Raw genomic sequence first — 21,719 nt, 5'->3', positions numbered from 1 at the left:
CTACTGGAAAGTGTAGTGGGAAGCCTGGCTACTGGGAAGTGTAGGGGAGACCCTGGCTTCTGGGAAGTGTAGGGGGCAGCCTGGCTCCTGGGAAGTGTAGGGGGCAGCCTGGCTCCTGGGAAGTATAGGGAGACTGCCTGGCTCCTGGAAAGTGTAGGGAGGGAATTCTGGCTCCTGGGAAGTGTAGGGGGCAGCCTGGCTCCAGTGAAGGTTAGCATTGCTCCTGGGAAGTGTAGGGGCAGCCTGGCTACTGGGAAGTGTAGGGGGCAGACTGGCTCCTGGGAAGTGTAGGGGGCAGACTGGCTCCTGGGAAGTGTAGGAGGCAGCCTGGCTACTAGGAAGTGTAGTGGGAAGCCTGGCTACTGGGAAGTGTAGTGGGAAGCCTGGCTACTGGGAAGTGTAGTGGGAAGCCTGGCTACTGGGAAGTGTAGGGGAGACCCTGGCTTCTGGGAAGTGTAGGGGGCAGCCTGGCTCCTGGGAAGTGTAGGGTGAGCCTGGCTCCTGGGAAGTATAGGGAGACTGCCTGGCTCCTGGAAAGTGTAGGGAGGGAATTCTGGCTCCTGGGAAGTGTAGGGGGCAGCCTGGCTCCAGTGAAGGTTAGCATTGCTCCTGGGAAGTGTAGGGGCAGCCTGGCTACTGGGAAGTGTAGGAGGCAGCCTGGCTCTTGGGAAGTGTGGGGAGGCAGCCTGGCTCCTGGGAAGTGTAGAGGGCAGACTGGCTCCTGTGAAGTACAGGAGGGCAGCTTGGATTATAGGAAGTATGGGGGGTAGCCTGGCTATTGGGAAATGTGTTGGAGATACAACTGCATGTACTTTATATAGTACTGAGTATTAACACCACTAGACCAGTAGATGGCACTGTAGCAAATACTATGGTTAACAGTTATGTGTGTCTGTCTGAAAACTTGTTTTTCTTTATCTCTTCCTCTCTCTTCACAACTAAGATATCTGCTGTTACAGTTTACTGAAATGCTCTGTATGCTTGCAACTTAATCCAGCCAAGTAAACCAAGTTCTGCCTCATCACAAGCTTCTAGTGTCTTCTCTAATACATAACCAACAGGTTATGGGCCCAGCTCCAGACACTAGAAAGAGGAAAACTACAAGCAAGTAAGTGCTGCATCTATAATCATACTGAATCCTGTGTGAGGAAACAAGAGCTGCATCCAGAAAGATGGCAAGCGCTTCAGATATGAAGTTTACAATAGCAAAGCTTAACAATACAAACTACCAGCTGTGGAAGTTTAAGCTTGAAATGCTGTTATCCAAAGATGACTTGTGGCAGGTGCTGGATACAGACAGGCCCAATGACAACCCAGAAGAATGGGACAGAAAAAACAGGCAAGCAAAAGCAGTCATAAGCCTGCTAGTGGAGGATGATCAACTCATTCATATAAGGAAAGAACACACAGCTAAAGGTATGTGGACTGCATTACAAAGGCTGCATGAACGTGCAAACCTAAACAGTAAACTATATCTGCTACGCAAACTGTATAAGATGAGGCTGGAAAAAGGGCAGGAAATGAGTGAACATGTAAATGCTATGCTAGAGATTGTGGACCAGCTGGGTGCAATAGGCGAAGAAATGAAAGACAATCACGTAGTAGCATTACTGCTATGCAGCCTCCCGGAATCATACAGCGCCCTTATAAATGCTCTAGAAACTAGACCAGAAACTGAACTGACTCTAGAATATGTTAAGGGAAAACTAATTGATGAATACAGCAGAAGAAAGGAAAACCTGCATAGTGAAGAGAACGAGAGATCAGAGACAGCTCTAAAGGTGCATGAAGGCACAAGACAAAGCAAAGAAACCAGGGTGTGTTTTCGCTGTAAAAAGGCCGGTCACCTGAAAAAGAACTGCTCAATCTGGAAAGCTGAGCAAAGAAAGCAGGAACCACCCACAAGAGAAAGAGCTAAAGCAGTCATGCAGGAAAATGAAAGTGCATCATGGAGTGGTACTTTTAAAGTGACTCAGAATAGCACCGCAAGCGGATGGTACATCGATTCAGGGGCAACAAGTCACATGACAAGTGACGAGACATTCTTCACAGAAATTGATTACAGTGTTAAAGACAAAGTCTTCCTAGCAAATGGGAAAAGTATTACTGCTGAAGGTAATGGTCAGGGGTTTCTGAACTGCAAAACACCATCAGGGGGCAAGCAGAGTATCCTTGTAAAGAACGTTCTATATGTTCCAAGCCTAGAAGGAAGCCTCCTATCAGTGAAAACCCTTGCAAGCAATGGATTCACCGTCCAGTTCAGAGGTAATGAATGCACAATTCAAAATGGAAAGCAAATCCTAGCAAGAGGAAAGTTAAATGAACACCTGTACAAGCTCATCACTGAAAGTGAGAAGGCTAAAGCAGCAACTCATAACCCACATGACAAGTGCATCCATCTGTGGCACAGAAGATTGGGACATCGAAACCCAGAAGCTATAAAGGACCTTACAAAGAGAGGTCTATCAGAAGACATGAAGATACTGCCTTGCCACACACTCAGCAAGTGCACGTGTTGCATCAAAGCAAAAGCCACCAGAACTCCTCTTCCACAGATCAGTCAGAGAAAAACCACTAAACCTATGGAACTGATACATAGTGATGTGTGCGGACCAATGAAAACTGTCACACCCGGTGGGAACAGATATTTACTGACTTTCATTGACGATTATTCTAGGTACACAATAACTTATCTGATGAAGCACAAAAGTGAAACTTTAGAAAAACTTCAAGAGTTTATAGCTATGACAAGCAACAAGTTTCAAAGAAAACCTGAAATAATACGCACTGACAATGGAGGAGAATATACGAGTAAGGAGATGGAATCATACCTGAAGAAACACGGTATCCTACACCAAACAACTGTACCATATACTCCTGAGCAAAACGGTGTAGCAGAAAGGAAGAATCACACTCTTGTAGAAATGACCAGATGTATGCTTTCAGATGCTGGCTTACCTAACAGATACTGGGGAGAAGCTATAATGACTGTAACATACTTACAAAACAGGCTCCCATCAAAAGCTATCGAGAGTACACCATACGAAATGTGGAATGGATCAAAACCTAATGTAGGCCACATCAGAGTGTTCGGCTGTAAAGCATATGCCCACATTCCAAGTGAGAAACGCTCCAAGTTGGAGAACAAAGCCATAGAAGGCATTCTGGTGGGCTACAGTGAGCAGAGTAAGGGATACAGAATACTTTGTCCAAAGACCAATAAGGTGACAGTCAGCCGCAGTGTCTATTTTGACGAAAGCGAAGCACCAGATAATACAATTCTTGAAAAATGCGGAGAGGATTTGCGGGCTGAATCAGCAAGAGACACGGACTCATGTGAAGCAGAACAAGAGCCAGACCAAGAAGTGGAACTTACAATCAACGAGCCAGTAGAACCCACTGAGCAACAAGAAATCAGAAGATCCACTCGGACTACAAAAGGGATACCACCCCGCAGGTTATCATATGCTGCAAAAACACATCAAACACAGGAGCCAACATCCTGGGAAGACATAGAAACTTTGCCAAGAAGGGAAGCTGATCAATGGAGAAAAGCAGCTGAAGAAGAAATAAAATCACTTCAAGAAAATAAAACTTGGTCACTAACAGAACTCCCTCCCGGTCGCAAGACCATTGGAAGCAAATGGACTTTTAAAGTGAAATATGATGCAGAGGGAAACATCTATAGATACAAAGCACGATTAGTTGCCAAGGGATACTCCCAGAAATTTGGAGAAGATTATGATGAAACATTTGCTCCAGTTGTGAAATATTCCACCATGAGAACACTCCTTAGCGTTGCTGCCGGAAAGGGAATGCAAGTGAAGCACCTAGATGTCAAAACTGCCTTTCTATATGGAGACATCAAGGAGGATCTATACATGGAACAGCCACCAGGATTTGAGGAGAAAAAGAACCTTGTATGCAAACTGCAGAAGAGCATCTATGGGCTCAAGCAAGCGGCAAGAGTGTGGAATGAAAAAGTGAACGAAATACTCACGAAAGAAGGATTCTCAAGAAGTAAAGCGGATCCATGTCTGTACTCGAAGAATCAAGAGAACAGATGGACATATATCCTAATTTACGTTGATGACATCTTGACGTGTTTTGAACAAGAAGGGGACTATGACCAAATAGTTCACAAACTGAAACAAAACTTTGAAATTAAAGAGTTGGGGAACATTACTCACTACCTAGGAATTCAAATAGAGCAGGAAGAGGATGGAAGCTATCTTCTTAACCAAAATCAGAAAATTACAGAAATATTAGAACAGTTTCACATGCAAGATGCAAAGGAAGTGAGAACGCCAATGGAACCAGATTATCTGAAATACAATGGAACAGAAAATTTGTTACCTAACAATGATTACTACCGCAGGGCAATTGGAAAATTGCTATACATTAGCACCGTGACAAGACCAGACATTGCTGTAGCAGTGGGAATACTTTGCAGAAAAGTCGCATCACCGTGTCAACGCGACTGGAACGCAGTAAAAAGGGTAATGCAATACCTAAAGGGAACAAATCAGATGAAGCTGAGACTTCCAGCATCGTCAAACCCAAAACTGATTGGATATGTGGACGCCGACTGGGCTGGAGACACCACTGACCGGAAATCTACAAGTGGTTACATCTTCCAGTATGGACAAGGAACCATAAGCTGGTCAAGTCGGAAACAAGCGACTGTTGCACTCTCTTCAACTGAAGCGGAATACATAGCAGCAGCTTATGCATGTAAAGAAGCCATTTGGATTCGTCAGCTTCTACTAGACATGGGACTAAATATGTCACAACCCACACCCATCTTTGAAGACAATCAGGGATGCATAAAGCTCACACAATCTGAGAAGGTTAACCCAAGAACCAAGCATATTGATGTAAAATATCATCTGCTTAGGGACATGCAAGAACAAGGAGTTATCGACATTCAGTACTGCCCATCAGAGGAGATGACTGCAGATGCACTCACCAAACCTTTGCCAAGGGAACGTCATTGTTTTCTACAAAAGAGACTGAATGTTGTATAATAACGCACATGCCGTTGAGAAGGGGTGTTGGAGATACAACTGCATGTACTTTATATAGTACTGAGTATTAACACCACTAGACCAGTAGATGGCACTGTAGCAAATACTATGGTTAACAGTTATGTGTGTCTGTCTGAAAACTTGTTTTTCTTTATCTCTTCCTCTCTCTTCACAACTAAGATATCTGCTGTTACAGTTTACTGAAATGCTCTGTATGCTTGCAACTTAATCCAGCCAAGTAAACCAAGTTCTGCCTCATCACAAGCTTCTAGTGTCTTCTCTAATACATAACCAACAAAATGCAGGTGGGAGTCCTGGTTTCTGGGAAGTGTACGGAGGGCAGCCTGGCTTATCGGAATCACTGATCCAATAGAGGAAAACAGTAACTTCAGTAATAATTCCATCTCTCACCCACAAAGCAGTCGTCTTTCTTCTGTTTCAGGATGGATCCGATATAATGAATGGAGCACAGTGAGAACTTGTCATTGTTGAGCTGGCTCCCATCCATGGCCTTTGGGTACATCAGATAGTTTCCATGGGGACTGGTGTCAGTGAACTGTGTGCACTCCTTGTCTCCATCGTGCTGGGAGAACAGAACACACATACATAGAATATTATATACTTCATACCAAATCCATGAATAAGGGGGGAGGGGCAGAATCTTTCTGGGGTAAGTATTGCTGGTCTGTACCCCCATCCGTGACACTTCCTTTCCAGACAGGAAGTGTAGAAATATGTCCAGGAGTGGCAGAGATAGCAAGGTACAACACATTTTGGTAGAGAGATGAAGAGTTAGAATCCCCATCTAGCTTGTGTTGTTGCCCCTCTTTTCCTGTCCCAGATTATCATACTGAATCCATGAAGCTCTATGGACATGCCACAACTTTTTTTAAAATTGTCACTGCCACACCTCTGATTCACACCCCTGACTAACCCCTAATCCTATCCCACCACAACCCTAGTCACACCCCATCATAACCTTAGTCACACCCCCACCACACCCCTAGTCACACCCCTGCCACAACCCTAGTCACACCCCATCACAACCTTAGTCACACCCCTGCCACAACCCTAGTCACACCCCATCACAACCTTAGTCACACCCCCACCACACCCCTAGTCATACCTCTGCCAAATTCCTAGTCACACCCCCACTAAAACCCTAGTAAAACTCCTGCCTCAACCCTAATCACACTACATCATAACCTTAGTCACACCCCCACCACACCCCTAGTCATATTTCTGCCAAATCCCTAGTCACACCCCCTCCAGAACCCTAGTTACACCTCCCTCTGACCACTCATTTGCCTCACTATTAGCTCAGAGCTGATCATGCTCAGCTTTTTCCGCCCAAGTGCTGGCTCAATGCTACCGGCCGTAGTGGCTGGATATTGTACTAGTGAAGGCCTCTGCCTGTGACACAGGAGACCAGGTTTCGAATCTCGGCTCTTCCTGTTCAGCAAGCCAGCACCTATTCAGTGAGGAGACCTTGGACAAGACTCCCTAACACTGCCACTGCCTACTGAGTGCGCTCTCTAGTAGCTGCAGCTCTGGTACTTTGAATCTGCCATGAGAAAAGTGTATTATAAATGTTCTGTGTCTTCTGCTGCATAGGCCCCACATCATTCACGTATGGGAACGTGGCTGCCAGAGATGCTCGGATGTGCCTCATCCACGAATTCGGCAATCCGCGTGGTTGCAAAAAAAAATCCGCATTCGGCCCCGCCGCATGCGGATTTTCGTCCGCGTCCACGCAACCACGCGGATTTTCTGCCGTGAATGGCGTAATCACGCGTGGATTCCCGCCCAGAGGCGGATTTTCTTTTAATGTTAATAACAAAGCCCCCATACATGCTACAATCCCCCAAATTGCATGGATTATCGAGGTGATAAGGGGCAACATAACTTCAACATAAAAAATTCCAAAAGGTTTTTTTTTTTTTTTTTAATGGCTTTTAACCACTTCAGCCTACAGCGTTGAAAATCTTAAGCATCCGAGCAATGTTCACCTCCCATTCATTCGCCAATAACTTTATCGTTACTTATCACAATTAATTGATCTATATCTTGTTTTTTCCGCCACTAATTAGGCTTTCTTTGGGTACTACATTTTGCTAAGAGCCACTTTACTGTAAATGCATTTTAACAGGAAGATTAAGATAGAAATGGAAAAAAATCATTATTCCTCAGTTTTTGGCCATTATAGTTTAAAATTAATACATGCTACAGTAATTAAAACCCATGCATTTTATGTGCCCATTTGTCCCGCTTATTACACCATTTAAATTACGTCCCTATCACAATTTATGGCGCCGATATTTTATTTAGAAATAAAGGTGCATTTTTTCAATTTGCGTCCATCACTATTTATAAGCTTATAATTTCAAAAAAATTAATAAGATACTCTCTTGACATGTATATTTTAAAAGTTCAGACCCTTAGGTAACTATTTATGTAATTTTTTTTATTTCTTTTTAAATACAAAAATGTATTTGGGTAATTTTAGTTTGGGAGGTAAATAGCTAATTTTAGATGTAATATAATGTATTTTTTTATTTAATTTAGGTATGTGGGTGCAGTTTACTATTTGGCCACAAGATGGCCACATTCAAAAAATTCCTAGATGCGAACGATCTCGCATCTAGGAACTATAAGAAGAAGGTGATGTTTCCTGGGGGCAGAAATACCGCGCTCTCTGATGAGAAAGCGTCGGCATTTCTGCCGGAGACTTAGATCGGTGAATGGGAATTATATTCCCATTCACTGATCGGGGGGGCAGCGGGAGCGCGCGCGGGCGCGCGCCCGATCGCGTGCACCACGCGGCTGCAGCAGCAGTGCCCATCTGGACGGATATATCCGTCCAGATAGGGCGAAGTGGTTAAAGACAAATCACCACTGTAAATGGGGCTATTAATTGGTAATAAGTGGTTTTAAAAAGGGATATACGCGTTAAGCAATCAAAGAGGTAAAGGCGAGTTCCAATGGCACTTGGCGGCGAAGGTACCGCTGGAGGAGGATGAGTGGCTGAAGCCAAAAAGGCCCCAGAGAGGTTTTTGTAATTTGTTTTTTGTTTTTGTTTTTTTTGCAGCAATTAGCAATGACATCGCAGCAGAGTTGTCAGTGGACACGGGCAGTGTGAACGCAGAGTGCAGTGGTGGTAGCGACTGAGTCAGGAGAAGGACTATGCGGGCGGTCAGTTCAGCAGCACAGAAGGACCACGGCAACATACTGGTAGTAGCAGTAGCAGCACAGCGTCATAGTGCTGGCCAAAAAATTAAATGCACCCGGTGACCCGGGCCGTGATAACGCAGACAGAGTACATTGGTGGTACCGTGGTAGCGACTGAGTCAGGAGGAGGAGGAGGACAAAGCGGGCGTTCAGTTCAGCAGCAGCAGCAGCAGCACAGAAGGACCATGGCAACATACTGGTGGTGGTAGTAGTAGCAGCACAGCGTCATAGTGCTGGCCAAAAAATTAAATGCACCCGGTGACCCGGGTAGTGTGAACGCAGACAGAGTACATTGGTGGAAGCGAGTGAGTCAGGAGGAGGAGGACAATGTGGGCGGTCAATTCAGCAGCACAGAAGGACCATGGCAACATACTGGTGGTAGTAGTAGCAGCACAGCGTGATAACGCAGACAGAGTACATTGGTGGAAGCGACTGAGTCAGGAGGAGGAGGACAATGCGGGCGGTCAGTTCAGCAGCAGCAGCACAGAAGGACCATGGCAACATACTGGTGGTAGTAGTAGTAGCACAGTGTCATAGTGCTGGCCAAAAAATTAAATGCACCCGGTGACCCGGGCAGTGATAACGCAGACAGAGTGCATTGGTGGTACCGTGGTAGCGACTGAGTCAGGAAGAGGAGGAGGACAAAGCGGGCGTTCAGTTCAGCAGCAGCAGCAGCACAGAAGGACCATGGCAACATACTGGTGGTAGTAGTAGCAGCACAGCGTCATAGTGCTGGCCAAAAAATTAAATGCACCCAGTGACCCGGGCAGTGTGAACGCAGAGTGCAGCAGCGGGAAGCGACTGAGTCAGGAGGAGGAGGACAATGCGGGCGGTCAGTTCAGCAGCAGCAGCACAGAAGGACCATGCCAACATACTGGTGGTAGTAGTAGTAGCACAGCGTCATAGTGCTGGCCAAAAAATTAAATGCACCCAGTGACCCGGGCAGTGTGAACGCAGAGTGCAGCAGCGGGAAGCGACTGAGTCAGGAGGAGGAGGACAATGCGGGTGGTCAATTCAGCAGCACAGAAGGACCATGGCAACATACTGGTGGTAGTAGTAGCAGCACAGCTTGATAGTGCTGGCCAAAAAATTAAATGCACCCGGTGACCCGGGCAGTGTGAACGCAGACAGAGTACATTGGTGGAAGCGACTGAGTCAGGAGTAGGAGGACAATGCGGGCGGTCAGTTCAGCAGCACAGAAGGACCATAGCAACATACTGGTGGTAGTAGTAGTAGCACAGCGTCATAGTGCTGGCCAAAAAATTAAATGCACCCAGTGACCCGGGCAGTGTGAACGCAGAGTGTAGTAGCGACTGAGTCAGGAGGACAAATCGGGCGGTCAGTTCAGCAGCTCAGAAGGAGGACCATGGCAACTTACTGGTAGTAGTACCATAACACCAAAAAATTAACCAAGGTAGGCACTAGGCACAGGTAGTAACTGTCTTTATAAAGGCAGGCATAGTTAACAGCACATGCAGCAGCCACTTCATGTCCCCCTGTGTCCGACAATAGGGGCCAGGAACTCACCTTCCACCCAAGCCTAGTTGATTTTCAGGAAGGTGAGTTTGTCCACAGAGGCGTAGGAGAGCCGAGAGCGCTTCTCTGTGACCACGCCACCGGGCGCACTAAAGCATCTTTCTGAGAGGACACTGGAAGGAGGGCAGGATAGGAGTTCCAGGGCGTACTGGGAAAGCTCGCTCCAGATGTCCAGTCTCTTGACCCAGTACTCCAAGGGGTCCACGGGGCTGTCGGTGTCATTGAGCCCGCTGGATGACCCCATATAGTCAGACACCATGGTGGTCAGTCGTTGCTTGTGCTTGTTGGTGGTGGATGCTGTGGCGGGCACCTCTGTTCTGGGCTGCTGCACTGCATACAGGCTCTTGCTTAGGCTCTTCAGGTCTCCGGGGCGCCAGTTGGTGCTGCTGCTGCTGGTGGTTGTTGTTGTGCTGCTAGTGGCAATGGCAGGCACCTCTTGCTGGCTTGGCAGAGCAGTTACAGTGGGGGTGGAAGGCTGGGGGAATGCTTCCAGTAGTCTGCGCACAAGGGCCTCCTTCAACTCCCTTGTGCGTTGCTCGGTGGTGGATGGCGTCATTAAGTCTCCCAGCTTCCCCTTCAGACGGGGATCAAGCATCAAGGTAATCCAGATGTCCTCCCTTGAACGCATCTGGATCACCCGGGGGTCCCTGCGAAGGCAGCACAACATGTGCACAGCCATGGGAAACAAGTGGGCCCTGCCAGCAAGATCTTCCTCGTCCCCGCCATTGTCCCATAACGCATGCCTGTCCTCTTCCTGTGCCATGTCGTTGTCCTCCTCAAACCGCCATCCACGTACAACGCCTGCTGCACTCTGCTCCTCCTCCTCCTCATTCAGGTTAGGGACCTCCAACTCTTCCACTACCTGCTGTGAGCCCTCCTCTGAGCTGGACTGTGCTGCCATCTGCTCCTGTTCTTCCAACTGCCTCAGGGCTTCATCCCCACGCTCAATTAAATTGACCATTGCCTGCTCCAGTAGACAAACCAAGGGCACCCACTGGCACACAGAGGCCCGCTCCTCACTGACCATCTTGGTTGCCTCCAGGAAGGGACTCAGCACCAGGCATACTTGCTGCATCAGTGTCCACTGAGTGGCAGTAATCATGGGGACTTGCTGGTTGCTGGGGACACTTGGGTCTAGCATGTAGGCCCTAAGAGCCAGCCTGTGCTGACACAGTCGCTCCAACATGGCCAGAGTCGAATTACAGCGAACTGGCATGTCGATGATCAGCCGGTGTTGTGGCCTTCCATACTGCTGCTGTAAGGTGGACAAGAGTGCAGAGGCAGTGGCTGACAGGCGGAAAAAGCGTACCACCGCCCGGGCATCCTGCAGCAGCTCGCTCATCCCCTGGTAGGTGCGCAAGAAGCGCTGCACCACAAGATTGAGCACGTGGGCCTAGCAGGGGATGTGCTGGAGGTTTCCCTGCTGCACTGCTGCCACCAGGTTGGCCCCATTATCGGCTGCCACATACCCCACTTCCAGGCCTCTGGGGGTCAGCCACCTCCGCTCCTGCTTCTTGAGGGCGGCCAGGACGTTGGTGGCCATAAGCCTCTCCTTCCCCAGGGTCACCAATTTTAAAAGGGCTTGGCAGTGCCGAGGCTTGGCGCTGCTGCTGCCGAGGCGGGCTTGCTTTCCGGGTGCAGAGGGAGTGTCGTGACAGGACCCTTCTGCATCCCCCCTGATCCCGCGTGGTGGCACCACTAGCTGGGCTGATGCGCTCTTGTCCTCCCTCCCTTCCATCAGTGTCACCCAGTGGGCCGTAAAGGACAGGTAGCGACCTGTCCTAAATCTGCTACTCCATGAGTCCATGGTCACGTGGACCCGCTTGCCCACAGAGTAGTCCAGGGAACAGGCCACGTTTTCCACCGCAAACTTGTGGAGTGCTGGGATCGCGCTCCTGCTGAAATAGTGGCGACTGGGGACTTGCCACTCGGGGATGCCAAATTGGAGCAGCGTCTGCATGTCGCTCCCCTCCTGCACCAGGGAGTAGGGAAGCAGCTGTGATGCCATGGCCCGGGCCAGCAAGCCATTTAGTTTGCGGATCCGCCTGTGGCTTGGAGGCAGAGGCTTGGTCAGACGCTGAAAGGTGTCGCTCAGCAGGGTCTGACGATGCTGGGATGCAGGGGAGACAGAGGAGAGAGACGAACACTGGCTGCCAGCCTCAATGTCTGTGTCCTGAGTAGCCGAGGTGGAAGAGCGCTTGCGTGCTACTACTGCTGCTGCTGCTGCTGTGGGGGATTCACGACCCTGAGGGAGGGATGATGCTGCTGCACTGGTGGGCCTTCTGCTCTCAGGAACCCCTGCCAGCAGTGCCTGCTTCCTCTTAAACTCTGCATACTCGCGGCAGTGGCGGCTTCTCAGGTGGCCCTGGAGGGATGAGGTACCCATCTTGCTCAGACTTTTCCCACGGCTCAATCTTTTGCTGCATAACCTGCACACCGCATACCTTTTGTCATCAGTACATTCGTCAAAGCAATCCCACACTGGTGACTTTAATTTACTGCGGCCCCCACTAGCAGAGGGTGCAGCGGAACAATGTGTGGTAGTAGTTGCCGGGGGTTGCATGGTGGTGGTGCCGGCTGAAGCAGTGTCCTGTCTACTTCCTCCACGCCCACTGCTGCCGATGCCCCTGCCCCTGCCTGACATATGGCGATATCCTTGCCTAGGCCGAGGTGAGTCGTCATCCTGCTCTGACCATTCTTCCACGGACTCAGCAGGCTGCGCATAGTTAGGGTCCACAACGTCGTCATCATCAGCAGCATCATCATAATCCAGCTCTTCCTCTGACTCCCCCGCCTCCTCTTCTGTCCCTACATCCCCAGACACAGACCCCTCTTCTTCATCACCAGAACTCAACAACGCTTGTGATTGTGGCCCGATCTCAATCTCTGCCACATCAGTCCCCAGTAAATCCTGAGCTTCTTGCATCAGCAGGTTCCCAGATGCCGGACTGAGGGACAGAACGCTGTCATCCTGGGAGGGCTGCTGACCAGTGGGTGCTGGGGTGGATGTCACAACAAGCGTGGGATGTTGGCTGCTGCTGCTACTGCTTGGAGTGGTGCTCACAGTAGAGGTCTGGGAGGAAGTCATGATGTCCATGAGTACGTCAGGTTCCATTTGCTCAACCACCACACGGGGACCAGAAACTTTAAAATATTTGGACAATGGCGTCCGCTGACTCGGCCCAGGCTTTGCTGCCCCCTTTTCTGCTGCATCACGACCACGTACAGCTGGGCGTCCTCTCCCTGGATGTGGAGCAGTCCCAGTAGTGGCTGAGGCAATTGAACTCCCTTTCCTCTCACCCCGCGAAACCCTGCCAGACATGTTGCTAGTAATGAATCACTGGATGCAGTGGGCACAGTACAAGGTCACTGAAGGATGCACCAGGCACAGTACAACGGCACTGAAGGATGCAGTGGGCACAGTACAAGGTCACTGAAGGATGCAGTGGGCACAGCAGTGGGCACTGGATATACAACTAGGTCACTGAAGGATGCAGTGGGCACAGTACAAGGTCACTGAAGGATGCAGTGGGCACAGCAGTGGGCACTGGATATACAACTAGGTCACTGAAGGATGCAGTGGGCACAGTACAAGGTCACTGAAAGATGCAGTGGGCACAGCAGTGGGCACTGGATATACAACTAGGTCACTGAAGGATGCAGTGGGCACAGTACAAGGTCACTGAAGGATGCAGTGGGCACAGCAGTGGGCACTGGATATACAACTAGGTCACTGAAGGATGCAGTGGGCACAGTACAAGGTCACTGAAGGATGCAGTGGGCACAGCAGTGGGCACTGGATATACAACTAGGTCACTGAAGGATGCAGTGGGCACACAAGGATGTCACACTGTGTAATGAGATGCTTATATGCCAGCGAGCGAGCAGTGGGCACTGGGCATGGCACAAGGTCACTGACAGAATGAATGAACAGCGCTGGCAGAGAGTGGCGGCGCCGGTGGTGTGACTGGCTGCCTGCAAATAGTACAAGTGTATACAGGGGCGTAGGAATAGGCCCTGCAGCCCCTGCGCCCCCCCCCCCTGGGGCCCGCTTGGGGCCGTTTTGTGGGTGCTGGAGGGGTGGCAGCATGAGGGGAAAGCCTTGCCCACAGTCGGCGGGGAGAGGGGTAGTTCCCCCCTCTCCCTCACCTCGGGGCTCTCCCCTCTGCGCTCCCCTCCAGCTCGTAAGTGTCTGTGGGGCTGTGGTGGGCAGCGAGCGGCGGGCAGATACATACCTGCTTCCGTGCGTTCCATCGGAGACTTCTCCCTCTAGCGGCTGACGTCACTTCCGGAAGTGACGTCAGCCGCTAGAGGGAGAAGTCTCCGATGGAACGCACGGAAGCAGGTATGTATCTGCCCGCCGCTCGCTGCCCACCACAGCCCCACAGACACTTACGAGCTGGAGGGGAGCGCAGAGGGGAGAGCCCCGAGGTGAGGGAGAGGGGGGAACTACCCCTCTCCCCGCCGACTGTGGGCAAGGCTTTCCCCTCATGCTGCCACCCCTCCAGCACCCACAAAACGGCCGCGAGCGGGCCCCGGGGGGGGGGGGCCCGCTCAGAAAATCTGCAGGGGGGCCCGGTGGGGCCTAGTTACGCCCCTGAGTGTATAACTGTCACTGGAATATACAAGTGAACACTGCAGCTGCACTAACCTGCCTGCCTGCACTACACACAGATAATCCCCACTCCCACTACACTGACTACACTGCAGCACTGAACCTGCCTGCACTACACACAGTGAAATAATCACTAGACTCCCACACTCCCACTACACTACACTGACTACAACTAACTACAGCAATCACTCACTGACTAGCTAACTGTGTACAGTATAAGAGCAGTGTTAGCAAAAAAAACGCTTTGTTTTTAACACAATAAATGCACTTGCTCAAACAACAATGGCCTGGAGATAATCCTCTCAGCACCACAGTCTAGCAAGGACAGAGCTTTTCCATCATGGCCGCCGCTTTATATTCAGGAGGGGAGAGCATAGCTCCCCTCCTGTGATTGGTTGCTAGGGCCTGGCTGGGGCCCTCTGATTGGCCTGCAATGTGTCACTTCCGCATAGTTTGACGCATTTCCGCTAACCACGACTTCAGTGCCGGGTTTCACGAGCGTGAATGCGGATTTCTGTCCGCATTCACGCAAAGCCGAAGCAGATTTTCGTGGTTGAAAATCTATTCACGGCTTAGCGTGTCCGAGGCGGAATGCGTCAAAATGGTCGTGAATCCCCGCGTAAGCGTGATCACGACCTGGCGGTGAGCACCACTGGTGGCTGCAACCTTTCAGAGGATCCTGGCAGGGAACAGTAGGGTGTGGGAAGCTTCTGAAGCATCTATTGAGAAAGTATCTGACTTATCTGTTTTTTAAACTTATAGCTTTGCTTTAAGTTTTACAATTTTTTCTACTATAGTGGTTCTTTAAGGGTCTCACAGTACAGTGGGCTTAACGATAGCGCCCACAACCGCTTTGGGGGCCCACTTGTCTTCCCTTTCCCCAGCAGCAAGTGCAGCCAATGAGCAAGAAAATATCTATGTATATCTTTAACACAATCTCTTCCGTTCCCTCTCAAAAACTGTTATCTCCTCCTGCCATGTAGAGCAGTGCAGGGAGTGAGCAGGTGTGACATTTAACTGCTTCCAGGTGCAATGTATGGGTCTCCTCCATGCTTCAAGGTTGAACATTTTCTACTGCTATTTGCCGGTTTTCAGTCACATGAAAGATGGGAGTGGTGGTGCAGGGGAAGGGTGAAGGGGGTGAGGGTGAGTATGGACAAAGTAGGCCCCCATTGTATCTTTTTTAAAGGAGGGGCCAATATTCTAATTATGATCCTGCATCCTACATATTTTATGTTACACACATTGCAGTAAACGGCATATTATGTTTTGTGCTACAATTTATACATTGTTTTATGGGGTGAGGTACCCTTACACATGTATGTAATGTCTTTGCCCTGGATGTGTATCTGCAGCAATTACATGAAGAGAGTCCGGACTTAGGAGCCGGTAAAAGAAAACCAAGATCCTTGATGTTCTGACCAAAATTCACGGAACCCACAATACTAAACCCTTCTATAATTGTTATAAGGAGTTTTCTTTTTTTTTTTCCTAATTGCAACAATAAATGGAGGAAAAGGCTCAATAAGAGTTTGTGGTATTGAAATAAACCAATGAACCCTTTTACCATTCAGGAGGGCCAGTGAAATCTTGCCCCATAGAAAAAAAGACGATGTCAGAGGGCATAAGAGTCCACTTCCACAAGTGACACCGTTCTTTGTGTGTGGCCAAATACTGGCAGCCCCTCCAGTGTGATCCAAAAGCCCTCTGACCACAGGACATTCAGATTGCATGACGTGAGAGACAACTTCTCTAACTTTGGGCTCGATTCACTTAAGCGTGTAAAGGCTTTACATGTGCAACGTATCATTATCACGTGCTAAGTATCATTATCACGTGCTATGTATCATTATCACGTGCTAAGTATCATTATCACGTGCTAAGTATCATTATCACGTCACGTGTTAAGTATCATTATCATGTGCTAAGTATCATAATCACGTGCTTAGTATCATCACGTGCTAAGTATCATTATCACGTGCTTAGTATCATTATCACGTGCTAAATATCATAATCACGTGCTAAATATCATAATCACGTGCTATGTATCATTATCAAGTGCTTAGTATCGTTATCACACTTAGCACGTGATAATGATACTTAGCACGTGATATCACGTGCAAAGTGGCTTATCAGTGTCGTGCTAAGTGTTAGCATGCTTTAGTGAATCAAGCTCTTTATCTCTATTACCCTATTAACATAATAAAAACACATAAAACTAAGGCATGGTCAACAGGTCTCTATGTCTCAAATACAGACATAATGCATGGAGTAGCTATACTCAATTCACATGACAATGACTGAGCTCTAAGGCAAATGTGTGCTGTATAGTTCTGCACAAGGCAACGTACAGAGGAACTTTAACTCAGGACTGAACTTCATCCCAATCAGTAGCTGATACCCCCTTTCCCAGGAGAAATCTTTTCCTTTTCTCTAATAGATCATCAGATGGGTCTGTATGGCTGATATTGTGATGTAACCCCTCCCACAGTGTGATGTCAGCACCTAGGCCCTGACATCACACTGTGGGAGCCTTGTTGCATTGTGGGAATTAACATCTGTTTCCAACTGCCTAGCAACCAGTATTTCCCTCTTTCCATATGTATATCTATAAAAAAAAAAAACCTTTTACCCTATCGCATTGTTAGGGGGTGTGTTTATAGATAAATGGCACTTGGTGCTGTCAGTTTTTTTCATGTCTTCCAGTAGTAAAGATGATGTCCTGCAGGCTGATTATGGATCAATCAATATGAACAAATTACCTGGCGAGTCAGTGTTTCTAGATTGCCTGTATTAAGCTGAAGGACGCAAAATAAATGAAGCAATGACTAACCCCCTAGAGAAACCACATAAGGCGGATTAAGCTACACATGGAGGATGTACCAACTACGGCAGCTGATGAAAATTTGGCCTAGCACAAAAATGAATAGTGCAGTTCTATACTGAGATCATGGAATACATCATGACATCAATTATGACTGTATGGTTCGGCTCCTGCTCGGAACTAGAAAAGGGGAGGCAGCAGCGCATCATCCGATCAGCGGAAAGGATAATTGGATGTAGTTACCTTCCCTGCAGGATCTTTACGCTAGCAGGTGCAGGAAGAGAGTGATCTTCCCAAGACTCCTCCCACCCTGCTCACTCCATCTTCACAAGATTGCCTCTGACCCCTCCCACCCTGCTCACTCCATCTTCCCAAGATTGCCTCTGACCCCTCCCACCCTGCTCACTCCATCTTCCCAAGATTGCCTCTGACCCCTCCCACCCTGCTCACTCCATCTTCCCAAGATTGCCTCTGACCCCTCCCACCCTGCTCACTCCATCTTCCCAAGATTGCCTCTGACCCCTCCCACCCTGCTCACTCCATCTTCAGAAGATTGCCTCTGACCCCTCTAACCCTGCTCACTCCATCTACCCAAGATTGCCTCTGACCCCTCCCACCCTGCTCACTCCATCTTCACAAGATTGCCTCTGACCCCTCCCACCCTGCTCACTCCATCTTCCCAAGATTGCCTCTGACCCCTCCCACCCTGCTCACTCCATCTTCACAAGATTGCCTCTGACCCCTCCCACCCTGCTCACTCCATCTTCCCAAGATTGCCTCTGACCCCTCCCACCCTGCTCACTCCATCTTCACAAGATTGCCTCTGACCCCTCCCACCCTGCTCACTCCATCTTCCCAAGATTGCCTCTGACCCCTCCCACCCTGCTCACTCCATCTTCCCAAGATTGCCTATGACCCCTCCCACCCTGCTCACTCCATCTTCACAAGATTGCCTCTGACCCAGGGATGAGCAGAAACTACGTCAGTGCGAATTTACGCATCGTAGTTCGCATCTACACATCGTAGTTTGTTGGTGGCGTTTCAAAACTACGCTTACGAATTTATGTGTAGTGAAGTACCACTACGCGTTGCTTACGCCCACTATGCGTAGTTAACATGTGTATTGCGTAGTGAACTACGAATGCGTTACTCGCGTCTAATTTTCCGCGTGCGATTGTATGCTTTGGAAAGGGAAATGTACGCATAGAAGAGGTCCTGGTATAAGCATTTAAAGAGGAATAAATGCGTAAAATTTTCTGCATGTGGGCATAAGCATCCGCATACACTACGCTTCGCACTACGCGTAATTGCGTATTTTCACGCGTATTCTACGAAATGTGTACGAAGCGAATATTTCAAAGTCGTAGTTTGGCAAAGCGTAATTGCGCATAACTACGCGAAGTTCCAGCGTAGCGAAGTTGGCTGACTCCGACCATCCCTGCTCTGACCCCTCCCACCCTGCTCACTCCATCTTCCCAAGATTGCCTCTGACCCCTCTCACCCTGCTCACGCTATCTTCCAGCTTATGCCTTCAGGAGTGAGATACCAGTCAGTCGCAACAAAAACATCCAGATTTAGAAACACCCTCTTCCCTGAGGCGGTAGCCATGCTTAATGCAGAACCATACTAAAACTGTGAGGACTGGAAAGCATTACAGATTATTAATTAGATTAGCTCTTTCAGCATACTTTTTATTTTCCGTCGTAGTCTCTTTTAGGCCCCAACTCGTTTTTCTGGGCTACTTCTTTTCGTCACTGTTCTCTAGTTTTAGTCCATCAACTCCATCATCTAAAACATTCTACAGCAGCTTTATCAGCTCAAGTTCCACTTACCGGAGCTCCCAGGCTGTGCGCCAGCTCATGGGCCAGGGAGATGTGCACAAGTGGTACAGGTAAGTATTGGCCGTGGGATTTGATGGTCACCAATCCGGTGTTTTTCGACACCTTCTCAGTGCCGTTTCCAACCTTAATGTACTTGGAGCAGATCCCGCCAGTGTTCCCTGTAGAAAATAGCACAAATCAATGACTTATTCACCTCCACAGATCATCTACCCATATGGCTATGCTGGCAAATAGTGATGAGCAGAAATTACGCCCATGCTGAATTACGCATCGTGATACGCAATAATGCATCGTAATCGTAATGCTAAATTTCAGGGAATAGTGTAAGCAATTAATCGTTCCCATTTGTAATTATGCATGAATTTACGTGTAATTTACGTGTAATTTCACACTGAATTTGGCAGTGAATAGCAAAGTCCTCATACATGCTATTGTCTTGTCACCAAAATTGCTACATATGTTAAGGACAATAGTGGGTACAAGTTAAAAAAAAATAGTTCAAGTTTTTGAGAAAATCGATTTTAAATATGCAAATAAAAAGGGTTTAAACTGTAATTTTTCTAGGTTTAAAAACCATTTTTCTTTGAATTTTTAAAATCCCTTTTCTCTAAAACTACAAGTTTTTTTTTGAAATATTACTTTTTTTTGACTTGTAATATTCTCCTTAACCCATTCGCGTTCCGTCGTTTTCACTTGAGCAATGTTCACCTCCCATTCATTAGCCTATACCTTTATCACTACTTATCACAATGAACTGATCTATATCTTGTTTTTTCCACCACCAATTAGGCTTTCTTTGGGTGGTACATTTTGCTAAGAGACACTTTACTGTAAATGTATTTTAACAGGAAGAATAAGAAAAAAACGGAAAAAAAATCATTATTTCTCAGTTTTCATCCATTATAGTTTTAAAATAATACATGGCTCCATAATTAGAACTCACGTATTGTATTTGCCCATATGTCCCGGTTATTACACCGTTTAAATTATGTCCCTATCACAATGTATGGCGACAATATTTTATTTGGAAATAAAGGTGCATTTTTTCCGTTTTGCATCTATCACTATTTACAAGTTTAAAATAAAAAAAATATAGAAATATTTCATCTTTACATTGATATTTAAAACGTTTACATGGTTTTTTTTGGTTTTTTTTATGGTAATTTTTTTTTTTATATGAAACATTTTATTTGTGTAGTTTTGGGAGGGTGGGATGTAAACAATAGTTTTATAATGTAAATGTGTGTTGAGTTTTATTTTTTTTACTTTTAGTTGTAGTTTTACTTTTTGGCCACAAGATGGAGGCCATGAGTTTGTTTACATGACGTCACTCTAAGCGTAACATATGCTTAGAGAGACGCATGGGGGACGCAACAGCCAGAAAAAGCCGAGAGAGGCTGTCGCTTTTTCAGCGGAGGTGAGGAATCAGTGATCGGGCATCATAGCCCGATTCACTGATTGCCTGGCTAACAAACCGCGGGCCGCGGGCCATGCGATCGGCTGCGGGAGCGCGCATGGTTCCTGGACGTAGCTTTTACGTCCAGGAACCAAAATAGGTTAACATATGATGCAATTCTGGTAGCAAATCAATAGCATGTATGAGGGCTTTTCTATTCACCACCAAAGTCGGCACAAAATTATGTGTAAATTACATGTAAATTCATGCGTAATTACAAATGATTACAAAGTCAATTGAATTAGGAATTTGTAATTACATGTATGCGTAATTGCGAAAATGTGCACGTAATTTTGCGTAATTGTAATTCGCAGATTACGATCATCATTACTGGTAAATTTCCAGCTGAGATGCATAAGGTGGCACCTAACCCCACCATCTCATACATCTAAGGTGCCATCAGAACCCAAGTTAAGCCTCAAAGACATATACACAGACAGAGAAGTAGTGGTTGTTGTAGCACAGAAGTGCTTGTTGGCCAGGGCAGGTTCTAGGCAAAATTCCTATCAGGGCAGGGAGAAAAAAATACCCCCCTTCCCTATTAGGGGAATTGCGGGGTCTACTAGGGCATCCTTGTAAAAGTTCTGCATGGTAATTTGGGCTCCGGGTATTGCCGTTATTCGAATATTATGAATGATACTCAAATAACAGCTCAGCACTGGGTATTTGTTTGCTTTGCCGCTATTACAGTCGCTTTGTAACACTAACCTCCCCCCAACCCCACCCTATACTCTATCACAACCCTCAATACCTGTAGATTTTACCATCAACCGGCCGATATTACCAACAACAAGCTGGTAAATCTAATCCCAGGCAAATAAACCCAATCATGAGCAAATAGTGGTGGGCAGTTTCAGGCAGGGAGGTAGTAAATCGCAGATCTTGGTGAAAGGCAGTTACCAAGAACAAGTACAACAACAGCAAAATATTTGTAAAGCGCTTTTCTATCGTAGAACGCATACGCTTGTCTCAGATCAGTACATAGAGATGTGTACAGGGAAAACGTTATGTGATCATAACTGCCAGACTAAACAGGGGGCTTCTCAGTTTTGGTTTAAAGTTGTCCAGGGTTGGAGCTGTCTTCAGTACATTTTGTAAGGCATTCCAAAGAGTAGGAGCAGCATGACACACAGCTTTGGCTCCAAAGGTTTTTAGTTGGATTCCAATGATAGTCAAGTAATGACAAGAAGGT

General features: G+C 47.6%; 1 protein-coding gene across 1 annotated transcript in view; it reads right to left on the bottom strand.

Moving 5' to 3' along the window:
- The window catches only part of LOC137544947 (disintegrin and metalloproteinase domain-containing protein 10-like), a 94,542-nt gene that overhangs the window by 30,795 nt on the left and 42,028 nt on the right, over positions 1-21,719 (bottom strand). Inside the window, exons 9-10 of the mRNA XM_068266044.1 lie at positions 19,063-19,229; positions 5,439-5,610 (exon numbers count right to left, since the gene is read on the bottom strand). Of these exons, the coding sequence (XP_068122145.1) occupies positions 5,439-5,610; positions 19,063-19,229 (339 nt within the window). The remainder of the gene's footprint in view (positions 1-5,438; positions 5,611-19,062; positions 19,230-21,719) is intronic.

This window comes from Hyperolius riggenbachi, chromosome 1 (assembly GCF_040937935.1).
Source record: "Hyperolius riggenbachi isolate aHypRig1 chromosome 1, aHypRig1.pri, whole genome shotgun sequence".
Taxonomy (NCBI): domain Eukaryota; kingdom Metazoa; phylum Chordata; class Amphibia; order Anura; family Hyperoliidae; genus Hyperolius; species Hyperolius riggenbachi.
This window is presented reverse-complemented; position numbering and strand designations above follow the sequence as displayed.